Raw genomic sequence first — 18698 nt, 5'->3', positions numbered from 1 at the left:
AGCATCCAGTAATAAAATCACACGTCTTGTTAATTTCAGAGTATGAATTAATTTGTAATTTTAACTGTTTGGAAACGGAGCGTAAATGTGGATTTCTTATCCTGTTGCGCCCTCTATAGGACCAGCGACTAGTCGACGTCAAGCTTAAAGCGTCATGGCAGAGCACTGAAGTCGGGCCTGTTTTGCTGCATCTTGGCCAGGACAGTCTGCCATCATTAATGGAACAATGAATTCTGAATTATACCAGCAAATTCTGAAGGAAAACGTCGGACATCTGTTTAAGAACAGAGTCTCAAGAGGGGTCATGTAGCAAGACAACAACCCCAAGCACACAAGTCATTCTACCAAAGAATGGTTAAAGAAGAACAAAGTTAATGTTTTGGAATGGCTGAGTCAAAGTCCAGACCTTAATTCAATTAAAATGTTGTGGAAGGACCTAAGCAAGCCGTTCATAGGAGGAAACCCACCAACATCACAGAGTTTAAGTGCAATGGGCTAAAACTCCTACATGTTATTGTGCAGGACTGATCAGCATTTACAAGAAACCTTACCTTCAGTTACTGCAGCTAAAGGGGGTCACTCCAGATACTGAAAGCAAAGATTCACATACTTTTGCAACGCACAGATATGTAACACTGGAGCATTTTTCTCAATAAATAAATGACAAAGAAAATATTTTTCTCTCACTTGTTTGATTCAGTTCTCTTTGTCTACTTTCAGGATTTATATGAAAAGCTGATGACGTTTTTGTCATATTTATGCAGAAATATAGACAATTCTAAAGGGTTCACAAACTTTCAAGCAGCACTGTATAATATATATATATATATATATATATATATATATATATGAAACAATGTGAAAAACAATATACAAATAATACTTAATTGACCACAATTTTAGACCTGATCATGTGTCATTCTGTTTTTGGCTGTTGTACTGTGTTACTGCTATAAATGACTTTCAATTAGCTGTGAGATGAAAATAAGAAGTGAGGAAATAAAGGAGGTAGTGAGTTCCCACCAGGTGTTGGTCTTGCAGCTGGTGAGCAGTTGAGTGAGTCTGTCCAGCAGTGGCATACAGATGGGCCCCAGCAGGGCCTCAAAGCTGGGCTGCATCAGTTCACTCAAACCCTTCATTAGACTGCTCTCACAGCAATACACCTTATTCTGAGGCGTTACCATGTATGGAATGAACGTGTAGTTAGCGGCACATGTCTGGAAAAAGAACAAATAGGAAACATGTCTGGAAAAAGAGCAAATATCCACAGTGAAAATGAACACTGATGAATAAATCAATAGTAAGCAGGTATATCATGCCCCAAAATTGGGTCAAAAGTATTTTCTGGGTTGTGGACAGCAGGAGAAAAAATAAATAAATCTATACATTTTATTTAAAGTCATTTGGCAGTTTGCTATGTTTTCTCATAAAGTTGTGGGTGGTGATGGCGCAGTGGATAAGACAGATGCCTTTGGTGTGAGAGACCCGGGTTCGAATCCACTGTGAGACACCAATGTGTCCCTGAGCAAGACACTTAACCCCTAGTTGCTCCAGAGGCGTGCGACCTCTGACATATATATAGCAATTGTAAGTCGCTTTGGATAACAGCGTCAGCTAAATGAATAAATGTAAATAAAGTTAACTCATAAACCTCTAAGAGTTATCCTGCCCCTAATTACAGTCATGGCCAAATCTATCTGCACCCTTGGTAAATATGATCAAAGAAGGCTGTGAAAATTAATCTGCATTGTTAATCCTTTTTAATCTTTAAAAAAAATTATAAAAAAAAAAAAATCACAAAAATGTAACCTTTCATTGGATAATAAGAATTTAAAATGGGAGGAAATATCATTATGAAATAAATGTTTTTCACAAATACACGTTGGACACAATTATTGCCACCCCTAGAAATTCAGAGTAAAATATATCTGAAGTATATTCATTCATATTCACAATTTTGAGCACTCCAGGGTGATTATGAACATGAAATTATCCAGCCATGGCTTCCTGTTTCACAGAAATATAAATAGGAGAAAAAACAAAGCCCAAATTCCCTTAATCATCCATCACAATGAGAAAAACCAAAGAATATATTTCTGATGTGCAGCAAAAGATAATTGAGCTTCACAAATTAGTGAAGTGGCTTTAAGAAAAGATCTAGAGCAGTAAAAATTCCCATTTCCACCACCAGGGCAATAATTAAGAATTTCCAATCAACAGAATATGTTACAAAACTGCCTGGAAGAGGACGTGTGTCTATATCGTCCTAATGCACGGTGAGAAGGAGAGTTTGAGTGGCTAAAGACTCTTCAAGGACCACAGCTGGAGAATTGTAGAGAAAGGTTGAGTTTTGGGGTCAGAAAAAAAATGGCAAACAGCACCTACATCACCACATGTTGTTTGGGAGGGTTTCAAGAAAAATTCTCCTAGCTCATCCAAAAACAAACTCCAGCATATTCAGTTATCAGACATGACTGGAACTTCAAATGGGACTGGCTTCTATGGTCAGAGGAAACTACTAAATTAGCTTTTTAGCAGCAACCACTCAAGATGGGTTTAGTGAACACAAGGATAAAAAGTACCCCATGTGTACACTCTGCTGTACTGAATATTGCCATTTATGTTTCATGGAAAAAGAAAGTCATACAATACTGCCGTATTTTTGATGTTGTGGGCCTATATTTCTGCTGGAGGTCCTGGACATCTTGTTTAGACACATGGCATCATGGATTCTATCAAATACCAAAAGATAAAAAATCAATAAGTGACTGACTCTGTTAGAAATCTTATAATGGGCCATGTTTGGATCTTCCAACCAGACAATAATCCAAACACAAACCTCAAAAACAACACAAAAATGGGTCACTGAGCACAAAACCAAGCTTCTGCTATGGCCATTCCAGTCCTCTGACCTGAACCCTGTAGAAAAGGAGTGAGGTGAACTGAAGAGAAGAAGCACCATCATGGAGCTGGGAATCTAAAGGGTCTGGAGTGATTCTGGATGAAGGAACAATCTCTGATCTCTTGTCAGGTGTTCTCTAACCTCATCAGGCATTATAGGAGAACATTTAGAGCTGTTAAACTGGCAAATGAAGGTTTCAAAAAGTATTGAATAAAAGGGTGCCTTTTATTGTGGCCAATGTGTATTAAAGAAAAACATTTATTTCATAATGATATTTCCCCCCATTTTAAATTCTTATTATCCAATGAAAGGTTAGATTTTTGTGAATTTTTTTAAATAAAAGATCAAAAGGATTAACAATGCAGATTAATTTTGACAGCCTTCTTTGATCACATTTACCAAGGGTGCCGATATTTTTGGCCTTGACTATTTTGTTGGCTAAAACAATTTTTGTACCTAATTTTTAGTACCTAATTATTAAATCCTACAACATAGCTTGTTGCAAAAGTCTTAAACACCAAAATACACCAATAATGTGTCAAATAGCTTATCTCCTATAACATTATATAACCAAACATAAAAATTAAGTTTTCTTTTTCCACGTTTTCAGGTTTGCAATCAAACTGATTAACCTACATGAATAACAGCACAAACTTAAGAAATGAGCCAAACATAGACTTTCTTCTTTCTGTTTGAAAATGACAGCAAATTAACATGCGACAGAGAGGAAGTAAAGATTAAGACTTACTATATTCTTCTGACATATCACCTCCTGTATGAGACAAACGGCAGACACAAATGAATTCAGGTGGTATAAACGACCAGTTCTTTTTTTATTACAAACATCCTAAAGAATATACTGTGTCTGAAGATTTTGAATAACCGTGTATGTGACCATGTTCAGAGCACAATACTGGTTTTACTAGTTCTGAAGTATATTCTATTTCTGTTGAGTATGCAAGGTGCAATTTGCTCAACTCGGCCATCCATTTCCATTTACAACAATAAATCAAAAGTCATCACTATTACTTTCAATACCTTTTCTTGTCGGATTATTTCATTGAACTTTTAAAAGCACTGTTATTTTTTATTTAAAATTAAATTCTCCTATATACCAGTTTAATTTGCAGAGATAAATGAAAAACCCTTGTTTGGCTGACATCCTTAAGAGTGTAAACTCTCTGATGTTTTCAAATTAATGGCTGTTCTGCAATTCTGTTTGTAGCTGCTTTTTATTTAATATAAACTGGACATGGTGAATTAAACATTCACTGTAATAACATCATACTACTACAACAACGTAGCATGCTACTGGTAAAAACATTATCGATGCATATTGTAGAGTGTTTCCTGAAACTGCAATTCCTATGCAATGCATTTCATTCTAAACATCTGTGTGTGTGTGTATGTTTGCCAAGCACCGTCCTCCACTAAATTCTGCCTAGTAATAAAATCACTACCTTAAAGAGCTCATCTAAATATATCTCATATTATGCAATTTACTCCCCACTCACCTGGCATAATTCCATTTAATAATGTAAAGTAATAATAGAGGCGTGTATGACCTTGCCAGGAGGATCTCATGACAATAATGCCTGCCTACAATCCACTGTGGTAATAAAGGCCTACAGATTATCGTTGTGATGAAACTGTTGGAAGTGATGCACTGCAAATAATGTGGGTTGTATTAATAATTTTAATCCATCCAATAAATTTGTGAGCACCCTTTTGCTTACAACACTGAGCGTTTCTCCTTCTAGCCCAATGTAAATGTATATTACAATAAACGTATGTGCAACACACCATGATGCACTTGCTTACATTGATTTTAGATGCAAGACATGGATCTTCACCAACATCCTATCAAAGTTTTGTTTGTTTGTTTTTGGACTTGCCAACATTTATCAGCCTGGATGCATGAAGTTTGTCTATAAAGGCTGCCAACTCTAAGCTATTTGTTCATCTTCTATCTTTTTTTTTCTCATATTACACATATCCACATAATGGACATTCTTCGATCAATATCAACAATTTTTGGTAAATGAATACAGTGATAAATTTTGATATTGTATGATGAAGGAAAAAATATTGTGGTGATATTTTTGGCTAATATTTTTTATCTCTAAACTTCAGACTGGAAGATTATGAAAAGTAAGATGCTAAAAAAATGACCCTTTCAGTTTAAATGACTAATTTGATTCTTGGGACTCTGGTGACACTGAGACAAAAGACTTTCTGACCTGAAGAGAGTGCAGCGAGTCTGAGTTGAGATCACAATAAAGAATGATGTTGTTGACCATGCTGAAACTCTCTCTCACACCCAAGTGATAGAAGAGAGAGGGCTGCCGAAATGCATCTGTCATTTCAACCACTGCAATATCTGTGAACAAAGACAGAGAAGTGTTCACATATTTTGAAACACTTTTACCCAGACCAAACAGACAGACAGACAGACAGACAGACGGTTTTCTATCGGGCCTGTCCCTACAGCTGAGTTCAACACCCTACACGCCGCATTTAAATATCAGCAGGAAGTCAGCTCCTCTGTTTGCGTGCATCTGTGCTAGAGCTGTTGTTTCAGTTAACCCAAAGGAAACAGACATGATAGAGAAACGAACAAAGCAACATATATTCCTTAGCAGAAGGACATGTAGAATGTATGAGCATCCAGAGTCTTAGTGTCTTCTATATAAATAAAAATAAATCAAATAAATCTTAAAAGTGAAAGGATTTGTTGGAACTTCTTCATTCTGCATGCTTTATAGTTATTTCACAAATACATGAGAAAAATCGATTTGCATACACAAATCAAAACAAAGGATATGAAGACAATGTGGGTCTACTGGGGAAACAAAATTATCATTAGAAGATATCTTAACCTGCTCTTTGGTCATAACAGCTTCTAGACATTAAACGGTCCGCAAGACAGGTATTACGTTGAGACGGCTAAACTAGCAAAACTTGAGGAATTATTTTGTAAATATTTAAATATTATTATCTTGTCTTCGTCCTCCTTATCACCTGTGCACAAATTCGCTGTATTCCACACCACATCATCTTATAAATGAACACAAACACTAACTTCAATGACCTCTATGTTTACCTTCATATGACAGTGCCGTCTTTTGTTTTTGCGTATGTGAGTCAGTTCAGGACCGTGATTAGTTCACACTTGAATCTGATACTGGCCAAATTAAAAAAATAATAATGTTATCAGTGTAGGGGGAAAAACTGATCCGAGCAATAAATCAGTTTAGAGAAGTATAATAGCCTTGGTAGCAAGTGTCTAGTTACAGTAGTCAACATTTGAAATGGATCAAAACAGTTCAAAGTTGTCCTAAGACAAGAACGTATTTTGGTGTTAGGTTTTAGGACAATTTTGATTAAAAGTTTTGATCCACTTCAAATGTTGACAAGTGTAGATATCCACAAGCTGCCCAGATAGCACACGTACGTCTGCAAGATGTCTATTAAAGATCTCTTGATCTGGAAAGCATCTGGTGTCTACAAACGTCTGGCAGAAGTCTTTCAGATGTCAGTTTTACATACAGTCTAAATCATAAACATCTTAAAGACATATAATAGACGTCTATTTGACATCTAAAAGGAAACGTCCTATAGACGTATTGCAAATGAGCAAACACCCTAAATAATACGTCTTGCAGATGTAAATGCAGACATCAAATAGACGTCTCCAAGATGTCCGTGTGCTATCAGGGTGATCTGTATATCGCCTCTGAAATAATGCATAACACTTTTGGACAGCCAACAATTCTCAAAAAGACCTTACCAGAGTGGTACCACTGGAAGTGGTGGTTGACCAATATGGGTTTTTCAGTGGCCAATGCGAATGTTGACACTTAGAGAGCAGGGTGGCCTAAGGCTGATATAATGTCAATATATTACAACAATGTTTACAAACCATTGACAAAGCTGGCAAAAGACTTTCAAATGAACAAAGTGAAAATGATGCTTCTGTTAATCGATGTGTTGGTTCATCTCAAGATGGATATCAGCAGATCATCATGAAATTTTTTATCTAAAGTTATACAGTTTTTCAATGCTGCATTTCATAATAAGGTGATGTGTAAAACAGAGCTTATAGTCAACTAATGTAATGCTAATGATTCATATTTCCTTAAGGCAAATTAGTTAATTTGTTAAATACGACATTCAAATAATCATACAGGTTGTGTAAAAGTGATGCAAATGTATTGAATTATATGCAGCCACTGGTATAACAAAAACAACTGACAAGATTTTGTCAGGTCATTGGTTGTACATTTGTTTGGTTTTGGCTTCTTCCATATTTTGTATCCAATGAGATTTTGAGAAATGAATCCATCTAAAAAGAACAATTCTGTCATCATTTACTCACCCACATGTTATTCAAAACCTGTATGACTTTCTTCCATGCCACACAAAACAGGTAAGACAACATTTGCAATTTATGGAAAACAGATGCAATTAAAGTGAAAGGCTTTCAAGGTTGTCTTTCACTAACACTCTGCTGTACTGAACATTGCCATTTATGTTCCATGGAAAAAGAAAGTCATACAGGTTTGGAACCTGTTAATGTGACAACGATGATCATTTCCAGCTGTGAATACAAGATCTAACATTCCAATTCAGAAAAAGAAATCTGTTCCAGATTTCACACATGCAAATCGAATTCTCCCACATAAATCGGTCACAATTTTGCACGTGCACAGCTGCTGCAATGATAGTACTTTGATCAATATCACAAAGTGCACAAATCACATCAATGGGAAATGTCATGCGAGGCTGGGATGAGCTAGTAGTCATCCAACAAATGATAAGGGAGTTCAGTATTTTAATGGTAAGCTTACAATTCTCAAACAACTAAGATACACAACTTTAGTGAGCATGTGGTTTTGTGGTGTCTTGGACCCTTTCTTATAAGCATAGACAGTTTTGTGCAGTCTGTTTATAATTTGAATATCTGCTAGTTACCCTCTTGAAGGTCTTCAAAAGAAATGCCTCTGATTGGGGTCAAGTGAACATGCTACAGCATATTATACAGGGGTTTCTAAAGACTGACTTGTCAATTATGAACATTTGTAGCTTTGTAAATTCTTATAATGACAGGAAGCTGAAAAAATGCTTGATTTGAATGCAAACAAGATTTAGGTGGTTAACAGACAGAGAGATTGTTGCTACGTAACTGATTACCATAAGGCCAAAATACAAAGACAACAAGCAATGGGTATTTATTAGCAAGATTGCAAAACTTTTATTTAACTGAAATCAAGCCATGATTTCCGTTAATTAAACTGAAACTTAAAAGTACACAAAACCTTCGAATGAGGCTTAGCTGAGTCCGAGTGTTGGGATTTCTGAGTGTTATTAGGAGTTTGTTTAAACAAAGAGGATCGATGTTGCTTGCAGACAGGCAGAAATCCATCATGCTGACATGCCAGATTATATTGGCTGGACTGGCTGCACAATATAATTACTGAATGCAATAGGGTATCCAAAGTTACAGAGTTTGGAGTAGAAATGACGCTGTGAGGGAAGCAAGTGTGGACCATATTCAATATGTTGAACTGTACTGAAAGCTGGAATAGGGCTAAACGATTCATCAGAATAAAATGGAAATCGTGATTTGGATTAAAGCGCTTACTAAAATGGCAAAGGTTGTGATTTTTAGTTAATTAAATATATGCACAGAGTCAGTAATAAATGCTGCTCGATCTCTGCAAGCGCTGTAAGTTTGAGTTGCTTATAACAACTCAACAGAAGCAACGCAATGCACTGAAGCTGGCACGTTCCCTGAGTTTTTCCAGCAAGATGGTGCACCACCACATTATGGGTGCCAGGTCCGAGCATTCCTAGATGAACAGTTTCCTGGAAAGTGGATTGGTCGTCGTGGGCCAGTTGAATGGCCCCCAAGGTCTCCCGATCTGACCCCCTTAGAAGAGTGGGAGAAGAGGGTTGCATTGACAATCCAACACAATGGGCAGCACATTGAACACATTTTATAAGTGGTCAGAAACTTCAAAAAGTTACGTTGAAACCAAGCACACCATTGTTTTTCTTGTGACATTACCAATAAGTTTGATGTGTCACATGGCCCTCTTCCTATTGAAAAAACAAAAGTTGTATCCAAGATGGCCGACTTCTAAATGGCCACCATGGTCACCACCCATCTTGAAGAGTTTGTCCCCTCACATATACTAATGTGCCACAAACAGGACTTTAATATCACCAACCATTCCCATGTTATTACGGTGTATCCATATAAATGGCCCACCCTGTACAACACATGTCGAAAAAAAAAACCTTCCTTTTGTGATGTGATTTTGAGAAAATATATTCTATAATGTTATAAAGGATATTTAGATTAGCAATGCATTATAAATATACTCCATTATTATGAAAATACCCAAGATGGCTTGAAGAACATAAACCATATATTGTCTAAATGTTTATATCTTCCTTTTATTAGGAACAGCGATAGCTGGATGCCTTTATCCATATTAGGAATTTCCTGGAAGTTCTATTACTTCAGTGATCCGTATGTGGAGTTGTCTTCCTGCTATGAGTATAAATGTGTTTAACGCTCAGTAATGCTCATTCCATCCTAATTTGGGTAAAAATAAGCAAAATAACATTTCAAGTAAACATTTGATAATCCATGTTCTTCTCCCGTTTACAGGAGGGTTTTTTTCCACAATGAATGCAAAAAAGGCTCATATTTCATATTACAGTTTTTTTCTAGATTGCTAACACACTATAAAAGATTCATTTTGCCCAATTTCCCAAAGCATTCATTTAGTTCTCGAAACAAAGACACATTTTCTTGTGCATGGAACGACCGTGAAGGACGTTGACCTACAGGGTTATCTACAAGGTTTTTATACTACTCACACATACAATACAATTCCAGTAGTAGCTATACTTTAGATGAGAACATTTCTATTCTATGCACTGTAGCATGCTGTACACCCTCAAACTCGTAAATGTCAAATTGATTTGTAGCCAAGTACTTCTTACATGTACTGTGTTTTCTGACACAAGTATGGCAAATAAGGTCATTTACAATATTGTACTGCAATTTATTTTTTTTATGTAACTGACAATATCCTGTATTGTGTTGCATATCAAGCTGACCTTCAGTTCTTTGGTATTTGAACTTTTCTTATCTTTTCATATACTGTAAGTGTATAGCGTAATGAAAATTTCACTGTATCGGCACCCCTCAGTTTATGTTACTGAAAGAGAATATGTTTTTGACTAAAATATTTGATTTTGACCTGGAAGCTTGAAGTTTGAAAAAGTTGGTTTGTGGTTTTGAGATTGTGTTTATAGTTCTGGGAAAATGAACTGTGATAGCAATAGAGAAAAACTGTAAAGGCATGGATACCATTTTTGATTTTGCATACCTCCTGACAAAAATTAAGAAATTACTGTCTAAGGCCACACGAAGACGGGTTTCTCTGTATACGCATACATTTTTTACCGTATAGGCGTTTCGTCCACACGAAACCGGCGTTTTCGAAGAGTGAACCCGATCCTTTTTGAAACCGGGTCCCAGGGTGGATAAATTTGAAAACGCCGGTTTCATGTTTTCGTGTGGACGGCGAATCCGTATATTTTCTGAAACGATGACGTCATCAGCCCACGTCTCGCCCCTAATCAGACACCGCAACGTCACATAACAGCGACAACAACAACGATGTCAGACTACGTGCCTGTGTTCGTGCTGCAGAACCTACTGAGCTCATTAGTTTTATTAAAGCAAACGAAGGACGAAGATATTTCCTGAGACGACTCCGTGTTTACGGAATTTGAGGCAAAAAAAAAGATTGGATACGGAGAAACCCGTCTTCGTGTGGACCTAGCCTCCGATTTATATCATAATGGTACAATATTTCAGAATAAACCTTAGACCTTTCTAAGTATGTAGAGCTATAGGCTGCCTGCATGTTAACAGGTAATCATAAAAACTAACTAGAAAAATCACAATTAGATTTTCTTCTCAAATCATGCAGCCCTAAACAAGAGTGTGTCATTTCACTAAAATAATGGCACTTTTTAAATGGTTTCCCCTTCGACTGTGTGGATGAAGTTCCCGTTATACCTTTTATAGTTCCTATACCACTACAATTCATCCAGCAAATTGCTAAAGCTTACATATAGTTGATTTTACACATTAAGCAATAGTGAATACAAAAACCTCATAAAATTTGATTGTAGTCATTTATGTGGTTAAAACTGTGTGCTATATCATGCACCAGTGTTGGGGGTAAGTTATTGCCATACCCACATTACTTATTGCTAATGCTAGAGCAGATTTAGTTTTTCAACATTAACTGTAAAGTGTCTACTATCATGTTTCAAATTTCTTTTGTTAAACTAAAATGTCAAAATATTGTTCAAGTAACTTTCCAAACTGTAAACCTGTCATTTATTATAATGGCCCAGACTTTGATATTACCATCACATTTTTAAATAAACATGAATGTCTCCCTGAAGTGCTAGAGCAAAGTGAGTTTATTATTCTTAAATATTTGATAATTTCACCTGTTCAAGGTGTAGCAACCTAAGATAGAAAACCACGTCATGTTTTTTTTAAGCATCATATTTAGCATTTTTATTTCAGATTACTGAAGAATGTTCAGCAATGACAAATGTTTTAACAAAAATGTTTTATTAAAATATTAACGTTTTAATGCAGTTTTCTGTATTGTTTCATTTGTGACATGATTTATTTTAGATGTCCATGAACAAAGTTGCTAGGCACTGCCAAAAAGTAAAGGCATACCTAATAGCTTGGACAGCACTATTAGCAAGGAAACAAAAAAGATAATAAGGATCACCAGAATAATACAGTAGCTCAACAATATTTCTGAACAAAATGTTTCCCCAAGTTCAGGAGAGGCTATTAAGGTGATTCTCCAGCCAAAATAGCTACCCATCCTGACGATGTCATTTGGCAAACAGAAAGTATTCATAAATAAAGCAGGAAGAAGTTTGGGGCCATGCACGTCAGAAACAAAGTGACAAGCTAAGCAAGCATGGCAGAAAGCATCAGAACAGTAGAATGAAATGCTTATTTTTCAACATCTGCTTCCACTGTCATTGATCAGGAATATTAAAACCTTTTCTTTTTTTTTAAGTTAATGATACAGAATAAAAGCATTGATAAAGTTCATTAATGATGAATATAAATATATGTATAATTATATTCATATAAGTAAATAAAAAATTAACGATGGTAAGAAACTATCGAAACTATTGTTATAGTTAAAAACAGTAAGATTTGCTTTTAGAAATTGACCAAGTACCAAACAATTTAAAAAACTACTTTTTAATTTTCGATAATTACTCTTCCTATAAAATGCCAATAGTGGAATATGGTTCAAAACAAAATTTGTGGCGAACATCTGTAACTTATTGTTGATTACCACAGTCAATCATTTTGACTCATCCCTCATGTTGAAAAAAACAAAGGATGTCTGTGAAGTAATGCACTTGCAGGCCGAGAGATGTGATCAGCATTTAGTAAAAGAATTCCACTAGAATTGAGTCTACAGGAAATAATTAAAAACTTGTAACTTGTCCAAAACTGTCATGCATCTCTATGCTGACTGCTATGCTGCTGGAAACCACATCCCAATGAACCATTACTATCTGCTGTTGTTCTTGTAATATCTTTTCCAAATATGCATCATGGGAAATTCACACGCATTTGGCTCTCGGTGGGTGTTATTTTCCAACCAGTGCTCACATACCATTGGTCATTTAATCCACTGTATTGGTTTTGAATATTTCTGATATTTTTATTACAACAGTAAATGTGGAAAAACTACTATGCAATTATAGTCAGTCTGGAGTGAGTCATTAAAGCTCTCGGATGTTTTTAGACTGCTGAACAAGGATTTGAACTGAAAACCATTCAGCATGAGTTCGCAGGGCCTCATCTAATGTAAAAGGAATGTGCTACTTACTGAGTTCATCAGAGTACAAGAAATGAGAAGGACACCTGAAACCAAATCTCTCTACAGCTACTAAGCATCTCGATACCACATTTCTAATAACTAGTTTACAGATATACTCCCCTTTGACTGTTTGGATGAACAGGTCGTTCCTGTTATGCTACCTTTTATATAGTTCCTATACTAGTGTAATTAATCCAGCAAATTGTTAAAGCCTACCTATAGCTGACTTTCCACATTAAGCGATGATGAATGTAAAAACAACACAGATCACCTTTGCAGAAAAAGATTTCAACGTTTCTTTGGCTGAATGTTCGATTCCCAAGTAAACAGCATACTGTACGTTGAGTAGGTACTTCTGAATAACTGTTAAAATGTATGTCCTAAACAGTATAAATATAACCTGGATGAACTACATTCATCATGCTGTTATTGTGATAAATAAGCCAATCAGACTTGCAAATTGCAAACTGGCTTGGACTTGCAAACAGGCCAGTGTTTCATCTAATGTTTGACATTATTTTGAGATTATCATATGAGCTGATTATCCATTTATCAAAAGAGGTTATTCCGTTCTTTTTTCAAAACAGGTTTACTGAAAATGCACTAAAATGCATACAGTACAGAACAGGTGCGTGATTCACAACTCCTCTCCTGTGGCCTCTTGGGTTAGTAAGATATCCACTGGATGTGCACTTTGAAATCTGACCAGAAGTAGTAGGTCATGCTCGTTCTTTTCAACGGTGGTTTTATGAATATTATGAATTTGGACATGGTACAAATTCACAATGTTTTTTTATACCACTATTCGTATGCAGCCTGTGTCCTCAAGTACTCTGTTGATGGTATTACACAACACAAATTGTTCAACTAGCACAAAATCAGACTTACTCCATCACTGCACAACTTTCCACAAAAAAAGAAAAAATGGCGACTGCTATCTGATGACCAGCCCTTCCAGAGATAACCATAATATGCAAGAGAATAATCTGAATTAATCTGATGCAAAACAAAAAACTTTGATAAGATTGTGCTCCACTACAAACCATTATTACTTCAAAAACTCCCACAGTTCAGAAGTACAATTACCCTCCTACCCATCCACAGTTAAAACATGTTTAAGCCTTTTAAAAATGCAAGTATGTAAAACATGCTACCTTTGATCTATAAATAAAATATGCAGGCTCAAAGTATGTACTTTATGCACTCATCAAAATTGTAAAATTATAATAAAGATGTATCTATAGACCAAAAAGCATCTTAAAATATGCAAATTCATGTTTACAGCCTGTTTTTCAGCATGTCTGTTTTAACTTCAGGATTTCATACAAACAATTCTATATGTCAGTCCTGTACGGATAAAAAATAAAATAACATTTTTAAATGACTAATTCATTCATTTTAACACTTATGTTAGGTTTTAACAATGTCTAACAGTAGAATCTAAACAGCAGGGTGGTTGATGGCCAAAATAAGGCTGATATAATGTAGCATGTAAATACAAATTAATGACAATTAAGACATAAACAAAAAAGATTAGCTCATCCGATAATCTTAAAATAACGTGAAACACTGTATAAAACATTAATCTGCCACTACATAAGAATGCAATTTGCTAGCCTAGTTGGTTTATTATCTGGATTTCACCCTTGTGAACCACTGAATCTCACACAATCCCTGTTGCATGACTACAGAAGACTTGGGTGTAGTAGAGTTGTATGGATTTCTTTTATGGTGCACTTCTGTCCTTTCAGAACTTTACAGCCCCTGGTCACAGCATGTTGTCTTTGTATAGAAAAAAAGATTTGTCAACATATTTTATCATGCATTTCACAGAAGGAAGAAGGTCATACAGGTTTTAAATGACATGGTGGTGATGACAGAATTTTGAAAAAATTATTTTATTATATTTTTTCATTAAACTGAAGAAATTATGCTGTTAGAAGTTGCATTCATTTCAAATGCAGGTCTGACAAGCTTAAAAAGCTTGCTGAAGTGCACAAAACCGGATAAGGATACACCAGGATATATAAAGCAATCATTAATCCACAACTATAGACATAGTCTATATTTATGAAAACTGAACAAGCTACAAAACCCTGAAACAAATAAAGGATCTGCAGGTCTCCAGCTATATACTGACGACATGATAACATCTCAGCATCCAAAATAACATAGGGACTTAGCAAGAGCTGTGCGATGTTTCCACACAGGAAACAACTGTTTTTGTTGCAACCCATCTCAAGTTTTTTAAACCTAAAGTCCACATGGATGAAACAGCATTCTAGGATGAATAAAACTATGACGAAACATAGAATTCTGTGCAGAGAAATCAAACCACACATCAAAACCAATCACAAATGATGAAGGGAGAACAGTGCTGTGGGCCAAACTCCAGGCAGTAACAAAAAACTCTGAGAGAAAATCTGAGAGTCTGTCTGTGATATAAGGTCCAAAAGAAACTAGGTCACACAAAATGACAATCACACAAAGCACAAGAATAAATCCTTAAGAGAAAAGGCTTAGAGAAAAGAAATTCTGCTTTTTAGAAATGGAAAATTAAAACTCCAAATCTTCAAATGAATAATAAATAAACCTACATATGCATAAAAGCACAAGCTGAAGTAAAAGTCCACTAGGGAAAATATAGACAGACAGTGTATTTGTAGGCACAGTAGTGCCTATATGGCAAAAATTGTCAGCATGTACAAATACTGATATGACAAGACATTGAGTGACTGCATACTCATTAAAAGTAACTACTGATTAATCATCATCATCATCGTCATCAAAACTTTATTAAGGACACACTCGGTCCAAACAAAGACAACAATAACAACATACAAACACGCACACAAGGACAGTATCCACAATATCACATATGTACTAAAACGCCAATGATTCCACATATTTGAAAAAAGCCTGACTGAACTTAGTGTCAAGTTCGTCAGTATTAAAATTATACTATTTACAGATTCTGATAATCTACACATACATCTGTACATGAGATTACGCATCACAGCAGCGCTGGTTGGCACACCAGCACTGACAAACATTTGGCTTGCACTGCTCCATCATGGCACCGTAACCAGCAATCGCATACCATCATTATAAGCTACATTAAGTCTCTGCATGCTCTGCTTTCTATAGTGCCGCCACAAATGGGCAGTATACAAAGGGGTAAAGTATGCTTTAAAAAGTGTTGTCTTCACAGAATTTGCAAATCAGCATATTGGTCTGGCCATACAGTGTACAACACTGTCTATACATATCCCTATCATCTGACAGGTCATCAGTTATATAATGCCCTAAATATTTAGCCTCATTACAAACTTTAAGGACATTCCCAGATTCCCCTCCCTACTCCTAACAATCATAATATTACTCTTTTTGGCATTATATTTGATATCAAAATCTGAACCATATCAAGAGCAAATCCTCAGTAACTGAAAAAGATAACCAAATCATCTGCATACATCAAATGGCTTATCATAGTATTATCAACCATACAACCGTTTCTACAACCATTTAACTGATGTGATAAATCATCCATATAAACATTAAATAAAAATGGAGACAAAATACACATATCAGTGCCATGTTTAAGTTTAAAACCAAACTGGTGATCAGAAGTCAGGACTAAATGTTCCATCTTATTTAATAAAATCCTTTCAATAACCTTGGATAAAGTACTAGCCAAGGCTATAGGCCGGTAATTATCCATGCTATTTATTTTACCAGCTCTGTCTTTAATAATAGGCACTAACATGACAGATAAAATAGAATCTGGTAAAATACCATGAACTAAAAACCCAGTAAAACAAATAGTGAGCAAAGGATATAATTTTCTACTTCCAAATTTTAAATGTTCAGCAGATATCTTATCCATACCACATGCCTTATTATTTTTTTGCATCATGACTGCATCATAAACTTCTTGTGGAGAGACATTCACAACTCGATTAATCGGTTTCATCAATGTTTAATCTCTATCATTCCACTTATTCTACAGTTATTGGTGTTATTTGGTTATTTTTAGGGTTTCTAACAAGTTGCAAATACCTGCAACATTTTCAAAATGATTAAATCAAACTTCAAATACTTTCAATTCAGCGTTTTGTCACTGAATGCAGTGATCTCATAGATGAGGAGAGTTTTGCAATGCATAATAACAAACAGAGGTACAGGTAAGGGAATTGTGTTGTTATTAGTGCTTTGGGATGAAGTAAAACCAAAAGGTTCAGCCCTTTTGGTTTTACTTTCATTAGCTCCGCTTGATTTAGGCAAGGGATTACACTTTCTAAGGAAATGCATGACAGCTCTGATTATGGTGATAGTGACATATTTAAACATTTGATCAAGACTGTGCCTCTATGCAGTTTATTTTCAAGCTACTGCACAAAACTTCATATCCATTCAAGTTTATATGCCTTTAAATGCCAGTCATTTGGTTAAATGAGGTTAAAGACACTGCACTCCTCCCTGGGTTGTGTGCATGTGGGAGAGTGATACCATCACTTCATTCTGAGAACTTTCCTGGAAAAAGGAAAACAGACCAAACAGAAAGAAACCAGGCAGACCAAACACACCTAAAAGACAGTAAAGACCATGTCTACCAAGCATGTGGGTTGTCAACAAACTGTTCACAGCAATATTTATGCCCATTCAGCAAAAGACGTTCACATTCATTTGCAGAACAATCCCCAAAACTGTCAGTAGACTTACCTGCATTGTAAAAGTGATCAAGAACTGATGTTTCACCAAAGTCCAGCTTCCCAAAGGGGATTATATCTAGTTTAAATCCCACTATGTCACAAGCGTCCTTCACACACTGTAGAGCCATGTTCTCCGGGCTGTGAGGTTGGCTCGTCTCAGAGTTCCTCACGTAGGCCACTTGCACGGCTCGGTTCTTACATTTACCCGTGGTCAACAAGGTCCCACTGTCCGAGGGCAAACTGATCACCCCAGGGTTGGCGCTTTTACAGACGGAGGGGTCCTGCCAGAAGGTCCCAGCACCAGGATTCATGCTGCCCCTGGATTCCCCATTACTCGCTCCCATCATGTCTAAGGGGTGGTCAAGAGAGGGTACTGAAAGAGAAATGGTCTCCAGATCTGAATTCATTTTTTCATCAGTTTGTTAAAAGACCCCAACAGTGCAGCTTCTCAACCAGCACACTTCATAGCTGGCATTCCTGGTAGCTATACTAGTGGCACCAAATGAACAAATAAATGACGTGATACAACCTAATGACAAGAATTGAATAACTGCATTGATCACAGACACGCTCGTCACGACTCGAAGAAACGATATCACACTCGAAAATTCATCGATGTCCTGAAACACAAGCGATTCCGAAGAACTTGCGCTCCTTTATATGAGCGCATGTACAGTTTCTGAAGTAACGCAGTTCTGTCGATCGCTAAACTGCGCGAGCATCGTGTCAGTTTAACTGCGAGACATCAACGCGTTTCCTCTGTGCTGCTCGTTCCTGTTCATGCCATTGTGTTTATGTCATTAAATTACGAAATCGCACTCGACTGAAGCGCGTTTGTCTGTTGGACCCTGCCCTGTTTCTATTATTATCTTCAGCACAACTCAAGCTCAGGGGGTGGAGAAACACTCCGAACTTACAGGAAGTGAATGTCTAAACCTACTATGGAAAAGGCTTAGGCAATGAATATTAAATACGTAACGCTCACTCAGTTGGCCACTGTAAAAAAGAACATGGGCCTCTCATAATACACACTTGAGGTATTCATTTTTTTTATTATTATTATTTATTTAGTTTGACAGGGACATTGTACATTAATAAAAACATTCCTGTAAATGTACC

The 18698-nt window shown here is 36.2% G+C and overlaps 1 protein-coding gene across 1 annotated transcript in view; it reads right to left on the bottom strand.

Annotated features, from left to right (window-relative positions):
• Positions 1-18468, bottom strand: part of map3k5 (mitogen-activated protein kinase kinase kinase 5) — a 54950-nt gene extending 36482 nt beyond the window's left edge. Inside the window, exons 1-4 of the mRNA XM_079434018.1 lie at positions 17590-18468; positions 5143-5282; positions 3651-3674; positions 1024-1217 (exon numbers count right to left, since the gene is read on the bottom strand). Of these exons, the coding sequence (XP_079290144.1) occupies positions 1024-1217; positions 3651-3674; positions 5143-5282; positions 17590-17986 (755 nt within the window). The 5' untranslated portion in view covers positions 17987-18468. The remainder of the gene's footprint in view (positions 1-1023; positions 1218-3650; positions 3675-5142; positions 5283-17589) is intronic.
• Between the last annotated feature and the right edge of the window lie 230 nt (positions 18469-18698).

The sequence above is a fragment of the Barbus barbus genome, assembly GCF_936440315.1.
Source record: "Barbus barbus genome assembly, chromosome: 14".
NCBI classification, from domain to species: Eukaryota; Metazoa; Chordata; class Actinopteri; order Cypriniformes; family Cyprinidae; genus Barbus; species Barbus barbus.
Note: the sequence above shows the minus strand (reverse complement) of the source record. Positions and strands in the feature narration are given on the sequence as shown.